Source organism: Garra rufa, chromosome 7 (genome assembly GCF_049309525.1).
Source record: "Garra rufa chromosome 7, GarRuf1.0, whole genome shotgun sequence".
Classification (NCBI taxonomy): domain Eukaryota; kingdom Metazoa; phylum Chordata; class Actinopteri; order Cypriniformes; family Cyprinidae; genus Garra; species Garra rufa.
The window spans coordinates 33,724,836-33,741,560 of record NC_133367.1 but is presented as its reverse complement, the minus strand read 5'-3'; the positions used below and the strand labels follow the sequence as shown (position 1 = coordinate 33,741,560).

The window sequence follows — 16,725 nt, the reverse complement described above, 5'->3', positions numbered from 1 at the left end:
CAGGATTATATGCAGAATACATTATGACTACATGTGAATTCAGACTTGAGACACTTGAGAGGAAGTGAAAAATGAAAAGACTTAGTGAGAAGGCAAAGATGTTTTTGTCAAAACAACATCTTTGCTTTGCTTTCTCATTGAGTTTTGTTGAAGAATCGACATATACAATCAGTCTTTGCAACAGAGGTCGAAACATTCCAGTTGATAAACCCGTGAAACATGCTGGACTATAGATTGGAGTGCTAAAGATAAGCAGTTAAATGCAGTGACTGGAATCAATGTTATTTCAGTTATGCTACATATTTCAGCCATATAAAGGGTTTGCGATTTGGTCAGTTACCCATGCGCAGCCATACTGGCGATACTCGGATATAAACAACAGCATGGATTGCACAGTTAATATACTACTGAATACATTTTACTGCTAATTTATGCTGTCTAAACCATGGAAAAAACAAGTGGAAGCTGCTAAATCATAGAAAAGGACTCATTGTGACAAACTAAAATAAATCGGTGGTAAAGATACATACAAGCAGTATTAATTGAGATAAGCCTAATATTTCACCTACCTGACTGGAAATGATAAGAAAAAACACAAATGTTGTCAAGATTTTCGCTCTGGAAATCCTAGTTCAGTTTGGCCAACCACAAACGCCTTTTGTTCCTCAGTTTTTTACTTTTCTCCTTGATTTGTAATAACTTTTGGCAGTCTAATAGTACTCCAAATGTTTTTCCCAGTCTGACCAATTAGTACAGCCCAAAACATGACAATAATCAGTAATTTTCAGCAGCAATAATCAGCTAAATATGCGAGTTTCATTCGCTTCAGTGGCATTGTTTACATTCAGTGCTGCCAATATGGCAGATTAATGACGCTTTGATTTGCACCAGCTATGACTCGCAGAGAGTTAAGGTGTTTTTTTTTTTTCCCACACACAGAATCCTAAAATGATGTTCCCTAATAATATTTAGTCGTGTTTTAATTGGAACATTTGGCAGCCGGATCAAATAATAAAACGCGATACGTTTAAATCTACTATACGCTATACGTTAAAGATCGCGGCTGATATTATGTGAGCTCTGCGCATGCGCACTATTGGAGTCATCCCCAATGATCGGCTCGCCCATCGACTACACCGTTTCTCCTGACCGATAGGCGGCAGTAAAACGCCTGACATCCTCTTGAAATCACCACGAAAGAATCTACTCCATTAACATAGTAATAACCCTAAGTAGGGAAGAAGGGAAGTCACTAGCCAAACAAGCGTGTATAAGTAAATGGCAAAAACAATGGGATTCATGTAAAGACGGAAGACATTTCTACAGAATACAACAGGACATAAAACAAAATAAAGTTAAGCACCTTATAAATAGGCAAGAATTTGTCACATTTACAAGATTAAGAATGGGTCACACTAAACTTAATGCAACTCTTCATATTATTGGTAAACATAACACAGGAATATGCAATGAGTGTCAGGAAATTGAAACAGTTGAACATGTATTTATTAGATGTAAAAAATATAATCAAGAAAGAAATGAACTTGTAAAAGATATGCAAAATCTGGGAATCAAGGAATATTCAGTATGTAATATTTTAAAGGTGGGTAAAGAATTACCTAGAACAATTTCAGCTATAATGAAATTCATTAATAACAGCGGCCTTAGGAACAGGATATAAGATCCTCTTAAGGCCTCTAGGAGTTCCATTTATCTTCACACTCCAGTACAGTAGGTGGCGGTATGCACCTTTTCAGTTGGATTGCAACCCGCCAACAAATTAACAGAAGAAGAAGAAGAAGAAGAATCTACTCCATTCTGTTTTCAAAGTGCCCTAGCCATCTATTATCCTGCTATGCTAAAAATCGAATAGTAATGCTCAATAACTATGTCTACGGCCTCTAAGGTTGTCCTGGGATTATCAGTAGTGCTCACTATCAGCACCGTTGCAGGCGTTCATATCAAGCAGAACTGGGATAGGCAGGTAAAAACAAAACACTCTTGCCCTACTAGCCAAATGAACACCATGCCTTTATGAGGCACTGTTATTTATGAATTCATTCTTGTTTAACGTTTACAGTATGAATGTTGTTAAAACAAATAACGTTAAAGATGTGGAAAAGAAGCTGTTTTACTGTTTTTATCTAAGGCATTAAGTCTCATCGTACAAAAAAACATACTATTTTACTATAGTAACGGTAGTTACTGTCATATTTTGGCTGAAATGTTTTGTTTGGACAAAGACGTTTATTTAAACTCTAACGTTACCAGTTGCTGTTGTTGCAGTTTGTTAACGTTAGTGTGTAACTTCAAGCTACTGTTTTATAACAAATACTTACCATGGCAATGAGCTGATTGTAGTTCTATTATTACTTTAAATACCACATCTGAGTAGTATAACTGTGAAGTGTTTAGAATAGATGTTAACACATCTGTCACATTCGCAGAGTCTGCGTAAAGGAGTTCTGCGGGATCTGGAGCGCGTGGAACGGAAGCGCGAGAACCTGCGCGTTCTCGAGGAGCAGATCCAGCTTACGAGACAGCTCGTGAACGAGCGCGACAGACGAGAAGCTGAAACTGCTGGACCAAACAGTTCATAAACCTACTAGCTAGACTGGTGCAACACATTATTATAATTTAAAGCTAATTTACAGGTGTGTGACTTATTATTTGGGCTTCTCTCGCCACTTTAGTAACAGTTTCAACTGAAATACCGGTTACAGTTTTAACAATAGTAAATTGGTAACTATTTGTCAAACAATGCACATTTAATAATTGGAACTAAAAATATAATTTACCATGGTTGTCAGTATGAATGCACCTTATTATAATATCTCGTGGATTTTAATTGGGCCATTTTTTTACCTGTCCTGACAGAAAATAATGAATAAATGTTATTGTTTTCCTTGTTTTTAACTCATGTAATCTTCTATTCTAATTAAAAAACTGTTAGGATGCCTACTTTTTAGATACAGGTAAAATTTTACAAATATTTATTCCAATATTGTCTATTCCACCTAGTGCAACTAATATAAATAACCAGTCAAAAGTTTTTAACAGTAATGTTGTTTAAAGAAGTCTTTTTTGCTCACTAAGCCTGTATTTGTTTGATCCAAAATATAGCAAAATCAGTAATATTGTAATATATTTTTACTATTTAAATAGCTGCTTTTTATTTAAATATATTTTAAAATATAATTTATTACTGTGATTCAAAGCTGATTTTTCAACATCATTACTGCAGTCTTCTGTGTCGCATGATCCTTCAGAAATCATTCTAATATGTAATAAGTTGCTGTTAAAGAAACATTTATTTACTTATTATTATTATTATTAATATCAATATTTAAAACAGTTTAGTATAGAAAAGAAAGATCCAAAGATCAGCATTTATCTGAAATATATAGTACATCTGAAATGGTATATTATTATTATTATTGAATTATAGAAATTAATGCTATTATTTAACAAGGATGCTTTAAATTGCTCAAAAATGATGATAAAGATGTTTATAATATTACAAAAGATTTATATTTCATATAAATGCTGTTCTTGTCAACTTTCTATTTATCAAAGAAACCTAAAAAAAATCTACTCAGCTGTCTTGAACATAATAATAAATGTTTTTTGAGCAGCAAATCAGAATATTAGAATTATTTCTGAAGGATCAAGTTACTGGAGTAATGATGCTAAAAATTCAGCTTTGAAATCACTATAATAAATACAAATTTTAATTTAAATGGAAAACAGTTAGTAAATAGTAAAAATAATTCAATATTTTACTGTTTTTGCTGTACTTTAGATCAAATAAATGCAATTTTTATTTTAATTGACCTGATTTTTACTTGCCCTGCCAACATTTTCTTCAGCCCTGTGACAAAATAATGAATAAATGTTATTGTTTTACTTGTTTTTATCCCATGTAATCTTGTATTCCAAACAATAAGACTGTTATGACACCTACATTTTAGATACCAGTGAAATTACATAATTATAAGGCAACAAATATAAGGTTCAAACATTTTAAAGAGAAGTAAACATTCAGTCATAAAATAAGAACAACTATACAAATGATTAGCAAATAGCACAAATGAAACCATGATAAGATGAGAAAGAGAACTTCATTTAGTCTTACCATGCTGTCTGAGAGGCAGCTTTTTGCGCACACAAACAAAAAAAAAACTTTAGTGCGACAGAAATTACTGAGCAAGTTCTACATTTGAGTTCGAACTAACTTTACGATTGTTAAAAAAGTATTCTCCATTACATTTTTTCTTTAAAGTAGAAGTAAGCCTATGGATGAGACTAACGGTTCATTAGCTGCTGTAGGGAAATAAGGAAAAGAATAACAACGTGCAGTAAACAGTAAAACTGTTTGCACTACAAACCAATGTGTTCAGAATTAAAGATAATACATTAAAATAAGATGGTAAGACACACCAGCTTGCAATATCAAGCAGCAAAATGAGCTGTTTAGTACAGCTAAAAATAATTGGAAACGGATGAGACCAGAAGACCAAGAAATTTCCTACTCTTATGGGAAGAAAAAGGTGAATGAACATGAGTAGTATGAATGTAATTCGCATGTACTACATCTGCCATCTTGTCCCAGTCATGTGACCTACCAGCATCAGTTGCATTGCTTCACTGCGATTCATAGATCAGCTTCTGTGGCCTCATGAGATAGTATAGTTTCCACCGAATGCACACTTCAAAATTTCAGCAGAAGCAGTTGGTCATCTGGATATTTTTCACATTGTTTTTCAAGCACTTTGTCTCAGACAGTGCAAAAATAACAAATTGAGACCGTATCTAATCACCTTCTCTTATCTACTAGATTGAAAAATGGACAGTGGGGACCAGAGGGGTCTCACAGCACAGGACGAGGAGACCATGTGCACATCCGCCTCTGAGGGTCTGGAGGAAGGCGAGGTGGAGGGAGAAACTCTCCTCATTGTGGAATCGGAAGACCAGGCATCTGTGGATCTGTCTCACGACCAGAGTGGAGACTCTCTGAACAGCGACGTAGGGGAAGATGGAGAGGGAAGCTGGAACGAGGACATGTCGTTCTACTGCGACAAGTGCCACAAATGGATCCCTGCCGGTGAGAAGACCAATGACAGAGGACGGCGCATCTGATACTCTCTTATGTGACCAGATTAAGATGTGATGTCCAACTTGTGATGCATTTGTTCACTCAATAAAGACTGATCTGAAAAAGGGATTCGTCTCAGAGCTGTCTTTCTTTTCTTTCTCCTTGTATGGTTCAGCCCAGCTCCGTGGAGAGCAGCCAAGCTATCTGAAAGGAGACAACTTTTTCAAGTTCACCTGCTCAGACTGTGCTGAAGATGGGAAGGAGAGTTTTGAGAGGATGAGGCTGACCTGGCAGCAGGTATTTAACCTGAAACAATGAAATAATTGAAGCCACATTTACTTAGCTAGACAACATTTCAGCTTTTGTTCTCTTCCAACAGCATAACCAAATAAAGAGTCATGACACGTGATTTTCGTCTGTATACTAGCGAAGAAGTCTCCAAATGGTTTGTTTTTATGCTTATAGGTGGTGATGTTGGCCATGTATAACCTGTCTTTAGAGGGCACCGGACGACAAGGTTATTTCAGATGGAAAGAAGATATTTGTGCATTTATTAGTCGCCACTGGACCTTCCTGCTTGGTTCGAGGTAAGATTGAGTATCACAAACTTTATATTTTGTTTTAGAATCATTTAGAAAGACAAATATCTATATGTTTTATGATCATACGCTCTCAGAAAGAAGACGTCCACGTGGTGGAGCACCGTAGCAGGGTGTCTGTCTGTCGGCAGTCCTACGTTTTTCCGTTCAGGAGCGCAGGAGTTCGGAGAACCTGGCTGGTGGAAGCTAGTTCAGAACCGGCCACCGACTCTACGGCCCGAGGGGGAGAAAAGCTCTGCGGCTTCACTCAAAGCCAAAGGTAGTAGCAGTTTACATCAGAATGAATGCCCCTCGATTCAGCATGTTTAGGTATTTTTTTAAATTCATGTTGAAGTCACAATGTTTTGGAAGCCAGTTTCCGTCATGGAATAATTTTTTTTTTTTCCCCACAATTGCAAGTTTACATCTTGCTATTATAATTTTTCTCGGAATTGTGAGAAAAACTCGCAATTCTGACTTTTTTTCTTAGAATTGTGTGATAAAAAACTCACAATTGTGAGATATAAAGTCAGAATTGCAAGATATAAATTCACCATTCTGACATTTTTTTTCTGAATTGCATGATGTAAAATCGCAATTGCGTAACAAAAAGTTATAAATTCAGTCTAGTTGAGAGTTTGTCTTGCAAATTTGACTCTTTTTCTTGCAGTTGTGAGTTTATATCACACAATAATGACTTTATAACTCATAACTGCGAGTTTAAATCACAATTTTGAGAAAAAAGTCAGAACTGCGATATCACGCAAGACTTCATTTCTCAGAATTGGGAGTTTGTATCTCACCCTTCTGACTTTATAACTGCCAATTGCTTTTAAATCTCACAATTCTGAGTTTTTTCTCAGAAGTCGCGATAAAAAAACACAATTGACCTCTTTTTTTATTCAGTGGCATGAAGGGCTTCCATGTTTTTCAGTTTCTATATATGTGACCCTGGACCACAAAACCAGTCTTAAGTCGCTGGGGTATATTTGTAGCAATAGCCAAAAATACATTGCATGGGTCAAAATTTTTGATTTTTCTTTTATGCCAAAAATCATTAAGAAATTAAGTAAAGTTCATGTTCCATGAAGATTTTTTGTAAAATTCCTACTGTAAACATATCAAAATGTAATTTTTGATTAGTAATATGCATTGTTAAGAACCTAATTTGGACAACTTTAAAGGTGATTTTCTCAGTATTTTAGATTTTTTTGCATCCTCAGATTCCAGATTTTCAAATAGATGTATCTCAGTCAAATATTGTCCTATCCTAACAAACCATACATCAATAGAAAGCTTATTTATTGAGCTTTCATATGATGTATTCATTTGTCAAATTTAACCTTATGACTGGTTTTGTGGTCCAGGGTCACATATGTTTTTAGAATTGCGAGTTTTTATCTCTCAAATCTGCCTTTTTTTTTTTTTTTTGTAACTGCGAGTTTATATTACACAAATTTCTCAGAATTCTGACTTTTTAACTGCCAATTGCGTGTTTAAATCTCACAATTCTAAATAAAAATATTTATCTGCTAATTGATATCTGTGATCTGTGAAACATGTTTTTCTAATCCAGTGTAAAATGTTACATACATGTTGTTTCTCCAGCTGTGTCGAAACCATCCCTGGAACCCATAATCACCGTGGAGGGTTTGAGGAAGCGTGGAAGTCGGAACCCAGTGGAGAGCGCCATGCAGCTGAAAGAAAAGCGTTCCCGAACACAGGAGGCTAAAGAGATCCGGCGTGCCCAAAAGGAAGCGGCTGGCTTTCTAGACCGCAGTGCCTCGTCCACACCTGTCAAACTGGGCAGCCGTGTGCGGCGGTCAGAGCCGTATCTGGAGAAGGGTGAAGTCATTGACTTTTCCTCTCTCAGCTCCTCAGACAGAACCCCGCTCACCTCTCCATCGCCGTCCCCATCGCCCGACTTCTCCGCCCCTGGAACGCCCGCCTCACACTCTGCTACACCTAGTCTGCTGTCCGAGGCCGATCTCATCCCGGATGTCATGCCCCCTCAGGCTCTGTTCCACGGTGAGTTGCTGCACTAACTGCTTTACATCCCCCTTTTAGAATCTGCAAAATGTTAGTTATTTTACCAAAATAAGAGGGATAATACAAAATGCATGTTATTGTTTAAGATATTTCACATTAATGATGTTTACATATAGTTCACAAGAGAAAATAATAGTTGAATTTATAAAAACAACCCTGTTCAAAAATTAACATCCCCTTGATTCTTAATACTGTGTTGTTACCTGAATGATTCACAGCTGTTTTTTTTTTTTGTTTAGTAATTGTTGTTCATGAGTCCTTTGTTTGTCCTGAACAGTTAAACAGCCTGTCGTTCTTCTGAAAATATTTTATGTATTTGAACCCTTTCCAACAATGACTGTATGATTTTGAGATCCATCTTTTCACACTGAGGACAACTGAGGGCCTCATATGCAACTATTACAGAAGGTTCAAACGCTCACTGAAGCCTCAAAAGGAAAAACCATGCATTAAGAGCCAGGGGGTGAAAACTTTTGGAATTTGAAGATCAGGGTAAATTTAACTTATTTGTCTTCTGGGAAACGTGTAACTATCTTCTGTAGCTTCTGAAGGGCAGTACTAAATGAAAAAATATGATATTTAGGCAAAATAAGAAAAATTTACACATCTTTATTCTGTTCAAAAGTTTACACCCCCGGCTCTTAATGCATTGTGTTTCCTTCTGGAGCATCAGTGAGCGTTTAAACCTTCTATAGTGGTTGTCTTCAACTACCATAGCCCCTCAGTTGTCCTCAGTGTGAAAAGATGGATCTAAAACAGTTTAAAATACACACAAATGCTGGAAAACCAAAGAATTTGTGGGACCTGAAGGATTTTTCTGAAGAACAGCAGGCAGTTTAACTGTTCAGGACAAACAAGGGACTAATGAACAACTATCACTAAACAAAAAACACAATATAAAGAATTAGGGGGATGTAAACTTTCGAACGGGTCATTTTTATAAATTGTGGACTATATGTAAATGCATTTTATGATAAATATCTTATTCATGCATTTTATATGATCCCTCGTATTTTGGTAAAATCATTACCATTTTGCAGATTCTGAAAGGGGGATGTAAACTTTTGACCTCAACTGTAGCAACTTTCTTAAAACCAGAAGACGATAGCAAACAAATCCATCCAACATATAGAGACATCCTTTTATTGTAAACATATTTGGTAAAAAATGGTGAGACTTTATCACAGCATCTTGTTTATTGATATTCATTGTATTACCTTCGATCAGACGATGAAGAATTGGATGCCGAGGGCGTTATCGACCCCGGGATGGAGTATATTCCCCCTCCCAGCATGCCTCTGGCCACTGGCACCATCATGGTCAGGAAAAAGATACGTCCAGCAGAGCTGATCAAACAAGAACTGGAGAGTGAAGATGAAGAGCGTGGTAGAGATGGTGAGGAAGATGAAGGCCAAGACGAAGGCTTGTTGCCAGCGGGACGAGGGCGTGGCATTGAGCGGAGAAAGGTTCTCCAGGATAAGGGCGAAGGCTGCGTGCCTGCCCCGCGCCACACGTTTATCAGCCTTTACGAGGAGCGCATGCTGCTCCACAGGCTGGAGGCATGTCCGCAAGCGCTGGCCGTCACGCCACAGGCCAAAAGACTGCATCGCAAGCTACTCGTGCGGCAGGCGAAAAGAGAGCGAGGGCTCCCCCTGCTGGATGTGGATCAGGCCGTGAGTGCTACGCTCAGTCTGGTGGGGGGTGTGTATGGAGCACAAGGGGGTTTGGCCAGCCACAGGACGAGTGGAGAAGAGAAATACAGAACCACCAGCCAGGACCTTCGAATACTTGATCGCTTTCAGGTAAGCCAGAAGAAAACATGTACATGTATTGTAACGCCTACTGAAACTTGTTAAAAAGTGTTTGTTATTTTGTTCCTCAGTCAACAGTGACCGTAAGGAAAGGGTTCTATCAGCCCACAGTGTCGTTCTGGCACAGGCTCATGGGTTCTGATGCCTGCATGGATCAGACCATCAAGAGTCCCTACACGTCTAGAGTGCTCAAGCCGTACATCAGGTACATGTTCTGAACATTTACTCAATCTTAATTTCGTACTTTTACAAGCTGATTTAATGCATTATAGAAAAGCAGATTTTCTTGTTTGATGGCAAATAGTAAGAAGTCTGTCTCAAAATGAAGCAAATTTAGTATATTTCATGTTTGTGAAATGTTACTTTAGGAATTATGTAACTTAAATTGATGAGCAATTAGATCGTAGACAGTAATTATTGTTTTTGTTGACATTGAATAGATAAAATACTAAAAATAAATAGCTGAAGTATTATTACTTTTTTTATGAAGTTTGCCGTGTTCATGTATGTTAAAAAAAATCTAAGGCCTGGTTTTACAGACAAGGTTTAGATTAAGCCAAGATTAGGCCATAGTTTAATTAGGAGCTTTAAAAAACATGGCTTATAAACAAACTTTATTTTTGTCACATTTTAAGACAAAACAATGATACATTTTCAGATAAATCAAAGGAGGTTTCTTTCAGTTAAAATAGTTTAGATGTGCATTTTATTCTGGGATTAGGCTTAAGCCTTGTCTGTGAAACCAGGGGTAAATATATCAAATGAATAGTCATACTATTACCTTACTTGATCTGACTTGAAAAAAGTCAGAAATTCACTATTTTGACTTTTTTCTCAGAATTGTGTAATATAATCTCACAATGCAATTGCGAGGTTATATCTCGTAATTCAGACTTTTTTTTTTCACAATTGCGATTTTTTTTTTTTTCCCTCAGGATTCTGACTCTTTTTTACGGAGCCCCTTACGTCACCTGTAGAAGAAAAATAATTAATCCGTGGGGACGGTTTTGCAATTCGTTCCCTCAGTTTATAAACCGTCCTCACGAATTCTTAAACTGTTCCCTCGGTTTAACAATTCATGCCCACGGATTAACAAACCGTGCCCACGAATTTCCAATCCGTGCGCTCAGATTTTGTAAACCGTACCCTCGGATTTTGAATCCGTACACACAAAATCATAATCCGTGCGCACACTTTCGCAATCCGTTCCCACAGTTTGTAAACTGCTCTCACGGATTTGTGATTATGATAAGCTTTTCACCCAGAGTTAGATACATGCTGCACTATTAATGTTATTATTAAATAAGGCCTATTATTGCATTTAGTTTGAGAGCAAAGGAATGGCAACATAACCTGTACATTATTTGTTTTGTATTGCTTTTTACCTTCTCCTCTCCAAAACTAGTTTTTTTTTTTTTAATTCAGGTAATTTTATATTTTGAAAAATATTATATAAAACAAAGCCGTTTGAACAGCGCTCTTCACTTATTATTTTATTTTGGTACCATGACCGCACTTACAAAACAGGCTTCTTTTTATCGTTTATTTTACATTAATAACCAATAGGTTAAAACACATGATGTTTTGGCAGCTAATCTATTGGTGATTAATATAAAATAAAGCTAAAAACTCTGTTTTGTCAGTGTTGCATAGTCTCATATAGCCTACTGAGAAATAAAGTTTAATTAATGCAAAACAATGCATCCAGCATATAAACAGGTGTCCTGGTTGAATTTGGGGGCGGGGCCACAAATCCGTGAGAGCAGTTTACAAACTGTGGGAACGAATTGCGAAAGCGTGCGCACGGATTATGAATTTGTGGGTACGGATTCAAAATCCGAGGGTACGGTTTACAAAATCTGAGCGCACGGATTGGAAATTCGTGGGCACGGTTTGTTAATCCGTGGGCACGAATTGTTAAACTGAGGGAACAGTTTAAGAATTCGTGAGAACGGTTTATAAACTGAGGGAACGAATTGCAAAACCGTCCCCACGGATTAATTATTTTTCTTCTACAGGTGACGTAAGGGGCTCCGTACTTTTTCTTGCCATCGTTGTGACTTTTTTTTCCTCATGATTCTGACTTCTTTCTTAGAATTCCATGATATAAACTCTCAATTTCGACTTTTTTCTTGCAATTACGAGTTTCTATCTCGCAATTCTGACTTTTTTTCTTACGATTCACGATTTTGACCTTTTTCTCAGAATTGTGTGATATAAACTCACACTTGCATCTTTTTCTTCAGTTGATTTTTTTCTCAAAGTTGTGAGATATAAACTCGCAATTGCGAGTTACAGGCCTGGTTTCATAGATAGGGTTTAGCCTAATTCAGGATTAGGCCATAGTTTAATCAAGACATTTAAGTCATTTTTGTAAACATGCCTTAGAAAAAAACATTACTCATGTGCATCTTGAGACAAAACAAATGCATTGATATATTTTAAGATCAGTCAGTACACACATTTTTTTTTTTCAGTTGAAACAGCTCAGGCTTACATTTTAGTCTAGGACTAGGCTTAAGCCTTATCTGTGAAACCAGAAGATAAAGTCAGAACTGAGAGATATAAATTTGCGATTCTGACTTTTTTCTCATCAAAGTTGTCCTAAAACCAAAACAATACACGTTCTTGTCTTAGGACAACTTTTATTAATTTTTCAGATCCCCTTCGAATGTTGACTACTATAAACTAACAGTTGCAACTTCTTTCTTGAAATTGCAAGTTTATGTCTCACAATTCTGACTTTTTTCCTTGAAATTGCAAGTTTACATTTCACAATTCAGATTTATTCATATCAGTTTATATCTCGCAATTCTGCCTTTATTTCTCACAATTGTGACTTTTCTCATGCAATTGCGAGTTTATATCTCGCAGTTCTGATTTTTTTTTTCTCGCAATTGCCACCTTTTTCATGCAATTCTGATATTTCAATTCATACAATTCTGATTTGCATGATAACAGTTTATATCTCACAATTCTGACTTTTTTTCTCAGAATTGCGGGTTATGAAGCCAGAATTGTGAGATATAATCTAACAATTGCAACTTTTTTTTAATCTTTTTTTGCAATTCAGATTTTTTTTTCTCACAGTTGCAATTGTGAGTTCATATCTCACAATTCTGACTTTTCTCATAAATTGCGACTTTTTCTTGCAATTTACTTTTTTCCTCAGAATTGCGGGTTATGAAGCCAGAATTGTGAGATATAAACTAACAATTGCAACTTTTTTTTTTTTTATCTTTTTTTGCAATTCAGATTTTTTTTCTCACAGTTGCAATTGTGAGTTCATATCTCACAATTCTGACTTTTTTCTCATAAATTGCGACTTTTTCTTGCAATTTACTTTTTTCTCAGAATTACGTGATATAAACTCACAATTCCAACTTTTTTTGCAATTGTGATTTTATATCTTGCAATTTTGACACTTTTTCCTCACAACTGCGACACTTTTCTCATAATTTAGATTTTTTTTCTTAGAATTGTCTGAAATAAACTCAATTGCAACTTTTTTCTTGCAATTGTGACTTTTCTCAGAATTGCACATTTTTTTCTTGCAGCTGACTTTTTTTTGTCAGAATTGAGAGATATACACTTGCGATTGTGACTCTTTTCTTGCAATTGCCATTTTAATATTTTGTAATTCTGACTTTTTTCTCAAAACTGGACATTTTTTCTTGCAATTGTCTTTTTTTTAAATTTCATTGTATAAACTCACAACTGTGAATTTTTTTCTCGCAATTACTAGTTTGTCTCACAATTCAGAGTTGTCTCGCAATTGTACTTTTTTTCTTGCTATTTACTTTGACTTTTTTCCCAGAAAAAAAAAATAAACTTGCAATTGCGAGTTATAAAGTCAAATTCTGAGGGGAAAAAAAGATTGATATTTTCTCAGAATTGTGAGAGATAAACTCAATTTTGAGTCTTTTATTCCTCCTCAGAAAAAAAGTCAGAATTAAAATACCTGTTTTCTTTTTCATATATTATAAAATGTAATTATCAGTCCTCAGTGTCACATGATTCTTCAGAAATAATTCTAGTATGCTGATTTGCTGCTCAAGAAACTTTAGTATTATTGTCAATTTGGGAAAACAGCTGAGCTGCTAAATATTTCTGATAAATGGAAAGTCTGAAAGAACAGCTTTAAATTGAAACAAAACGTACAAATGTAAGCCTTTACTGGCACTATTGATCAATTTCAATGCGTCCATGCTCAAGAAAAGTATTCATTTCTTTCAAGAATTTCAATTTTACTAACCCAAACATGTTGAGTAATATTGTATTTGTATATTTGAAATAAAAATTGGTTATGATCCATTAGGACGTTAACATACGACCCTCGCATACCAATCTCATAGTAGCCCATATGTATGTTTTTTTTTTTACATTAATTTTATTGCTGTTCTTCCCATTCATTTGATAGGACAGTAGCTAGACAGGAAGCGAAGTCGGAAAGACAGGGGTGGGTTCGGGAAGGTCTGCGAGCCAAGACTTCAACTTAGGACGCCTTAAGTGCAACAGCGCTATATTTCGGCGCACTGGCCACGAGGCTTTTGGCACCAAAATGTATGTTTATGACAATGTGTATTATTGTGTGTAGGAGAGACTACGAGAGTCGTCCGCTGAAGCTGCGTCTGCTCTCAGAGATCCGTGCGTATCCTCACAAGAAGAACCCGGACTGGGTTGCTGAACCTGACGCACCTATAGACTACTGCTATGTGCGGCCCAATCACATCCCTTCTGTCAACTCCATGTGCCAAGAAATCTTCTGGCCTGGTAATCATCTTTTCATCCTGTCAAACACCGTTTTTACTGAAAGTAGGTCCTGAAGGAGTAATGGATTCTTCTGTTTATCAGGTATTGACCTATCAGAGTGCCTCCAATACCCAGACTTCAGCGTGGTGGTGCTTTACAAGAAAGTAGTGATCGGTTTTGGCTTCATGGTGCCGGATGTGAAATACAACGAAGCCTACATCTCTTTCCTGCTGGTGCATCCGGAATGGAGGCGAGCTGGTATCGCCACGTTCATGATCTACCATCTCATTCAGGTGAGTTGAATATACATAAATGTTTAAAAGACTTTGAGTTCACAAGCTTCAGTTGATACAGGAATTTTCTTTCTGTAGACCTGCATGGGAAAGGATGTGACCCTACACGTTTCGGCGAGCAACCCTGCCATGCTGCTTTACCAGAAGTTCGGCTTCAAGACTGAGGAGTACATCCTGGACTTTTATGATAAATACTACCCGGTGGACAGCAAAGAGTGCAGGCATGCATTCTTCCTGCGCTTGCGCCGCTGAGGAGCCCACGCTTTGGGTACATCGAGTAACTTGGACGTCAAATGATATGTCAGTCAGGGAGTGTTTGTTAGTGTTGTCACAGTCATATTTGTTGCGTGATTTATTTTATATTTGGTTCAAGTTAAACCAAAGGGAAGAATTTGTTTCTCTGTATACATACACCAGCATAACTCTCTTACTTCGGCATCACAAACACAGCTAAATTAGTTTTTCTTAGTTTAAAAATGGATGTTTGTTTTTACCACCGGTGTTTTTTTGTATTCACACAGTTGCGCAGATAAAAATGTTGCCACCTGTTAATTAAATATCAAAATGTTTAATATTGTGTTGGTTGATTTTGTCTTTGTCAAAAGTGCATTCAGTAGTTTGATACTAATTTAATACGTTTTTACACACATGTGACCCTTGAACACAAAACCAGTCGGGTATATTTGAAGCAAAATCCAAAAATACATTGTATGGGTCAAAAATAAATGTTTCTTTTATGCCAAAGATCATTTGGATATTAAGTAACGATCGTGTTCCATAAAGATATTATGAAATTTCCTACTGTAAATATATCAAAGCTTAATTTTTGATTAGTAATATGCATTGCTAAGAACTTCATTTGGACAACTTTAAAGACGATTTTCTCAATATTTAGATTTTTTTGCACCCTCAGATTCCAGATTTACAAATAGCTGTATTTCAGCCCAAAATGTTCCTATACATTAATGGAAAGCTTATTTATTCAGCTTTCAGGTGAAATCTCAATAAAAAATAGCATTATGAATGGTTTTGTGGTCCAGGGTCACATATGTTCATAACTATATGAATATTGTTTTAAAATATGTTTCTAAATGTAAAACAACAGCAGAGTTCAAACCAAGTAGCTATAATGGAACACCAAAAAGAAACAAAATTACCATGAAAACGATTTTTCCAGCTGATGAATGATAGTGTGGACTGACTTTAAGAAATAAATTGTTTTGTAAAGAATTATTTCACATGAGGTGAAGGCTAGTCGTAATACTTTTTAAAAAAAGAGTGTTAAATACAAATGGTGTGGGTTTCCCCTCGCTGAACGTCGAAATCATAGATATATATATAGAATGACTAGATGTCTCGTCTGCGTTGCTGGCCAACGGAGTCGAACGTCCGCATATGGCGGCCATCTTACCACAGGCTGCTCGCTCACCCAATATATTGTGTTGATAGTAAAACATGTCATTTTTAAATAGCCATAACGTGCTCAATTTTTAATAGATTTTCAAATGGTTTGATTTATTATAAACGTCAAATATGTAGTTATGACACTGAATACTTTTTAATAATTATCTTATGTTCTAAAAAATAGAATAATGTTCTAGAATAGGTGGACTAAGTCTACAAGATTTCCCTTAATATACATCAAGAAACGCTGCATGTTGAAATCCCCACCTTGTACAGTGATGACAATTAGCCTTTTTCACACTTCCGTGTTTCTGGCTTCAGGATTGGTGCTCGCAGGGTAAAAGTTTTTCCGGTGACAGCAGCGGCCGTACTTAACATACGTAAATTCGGGAATCTAAGTCTATTTTTACAAAATAGATAGTATGGTACTATGATATATATACCGGGGTTTTACTCTAAAAATAGCAAACATTTTTTCAAAAACTTTGTGTCAGCTTCTGGTCATCACAAATACTGTTTATTTAATTATCAATGATAGCACTTATAATACAGACAGTACAGTTTTGAGTTTTGCCGTTCTGTCTATTTGGTGCTGGCTGTGCATTATGAGTCTTCACGTCAGTTTTTTTTCACAATTATTAATGTTGTTATTATTATTAAAGTAATTTTGTATTTTCTACTTGCTTTGCATTATTCATTTTACGGTGTAAATGTACATTGCATAATGTGCCCAGGGATATACA

The 16,725-nt window shown here is 36.2% G+C and overlaps 1 protein-coding gene across 1 annotated transcript; it reads left to right on the top strand.

Moving 5' to 3' along the window:
• Window positions 1–1,796: 1,796 nt before the first annotated feature.
• On the top strand, window positions 1,797–15,150 carry LOC141338381 (cysteine-rich protein 2-binding protein-like). Its single transcript, XM_073843915.1, has 12 exons — window positions 1,797–1,984; window positions 2,448–2,654; window positions 4,838–5,104; window positions 5,271–5,392; window positions 5,561–5,682; window positions 5,772–5,953; window positions 7,282–7,701; window positions 8,950–9,524; window positions 9,605–9,738; window positions 14,131–14,306; window positions 14,388–14,578; window positions 14,657–15,150. Exons 3-12 carry the CDS (start codon window positions 4,846–4,848, stop codon window positions 14,828–14,830), a joined length of 2,355 nt encoding a protein of 784 aa, XP_073700016.1. The 5' UTR covers window positions 1,797–1,984; window positions 2,448–2,654; window positions 4,838–4,845; the 3' UTR covers window positions 14,831–15,150.
• The last annotated feature ends 1,575 nt before the right edge of the window (window positions 15,151–16,725 follow it).

What these genes read in the sequence shown, in the direction of transcription:
- LOC141338381 (XM_073843915.1), top strand. Translation starts at nt 4,846, where the DNA reads ATGGACAGTGGGGACCAGAGGGGTCTCACAGCACAGGACGAGGAGACC. An exon ending in GGCTTCACTCAAAGCCAAAG is followed by an intron (nt 5,954 to 7,281) that starts GTAGTAGCAGTT and finishes TTGTTTCTCCAG; the next exon opens with CTGTGTCGAAACCATCCCTG. An exon ending in GTGCTCAAGCCGTACATCAG is followed by an intron (nt 9,739 to 14,130) that starts GTACATGTTCTG and finishes TATTGTGTGTAG; the next exon opens with GAGAGACTACGAGAGTCGTC.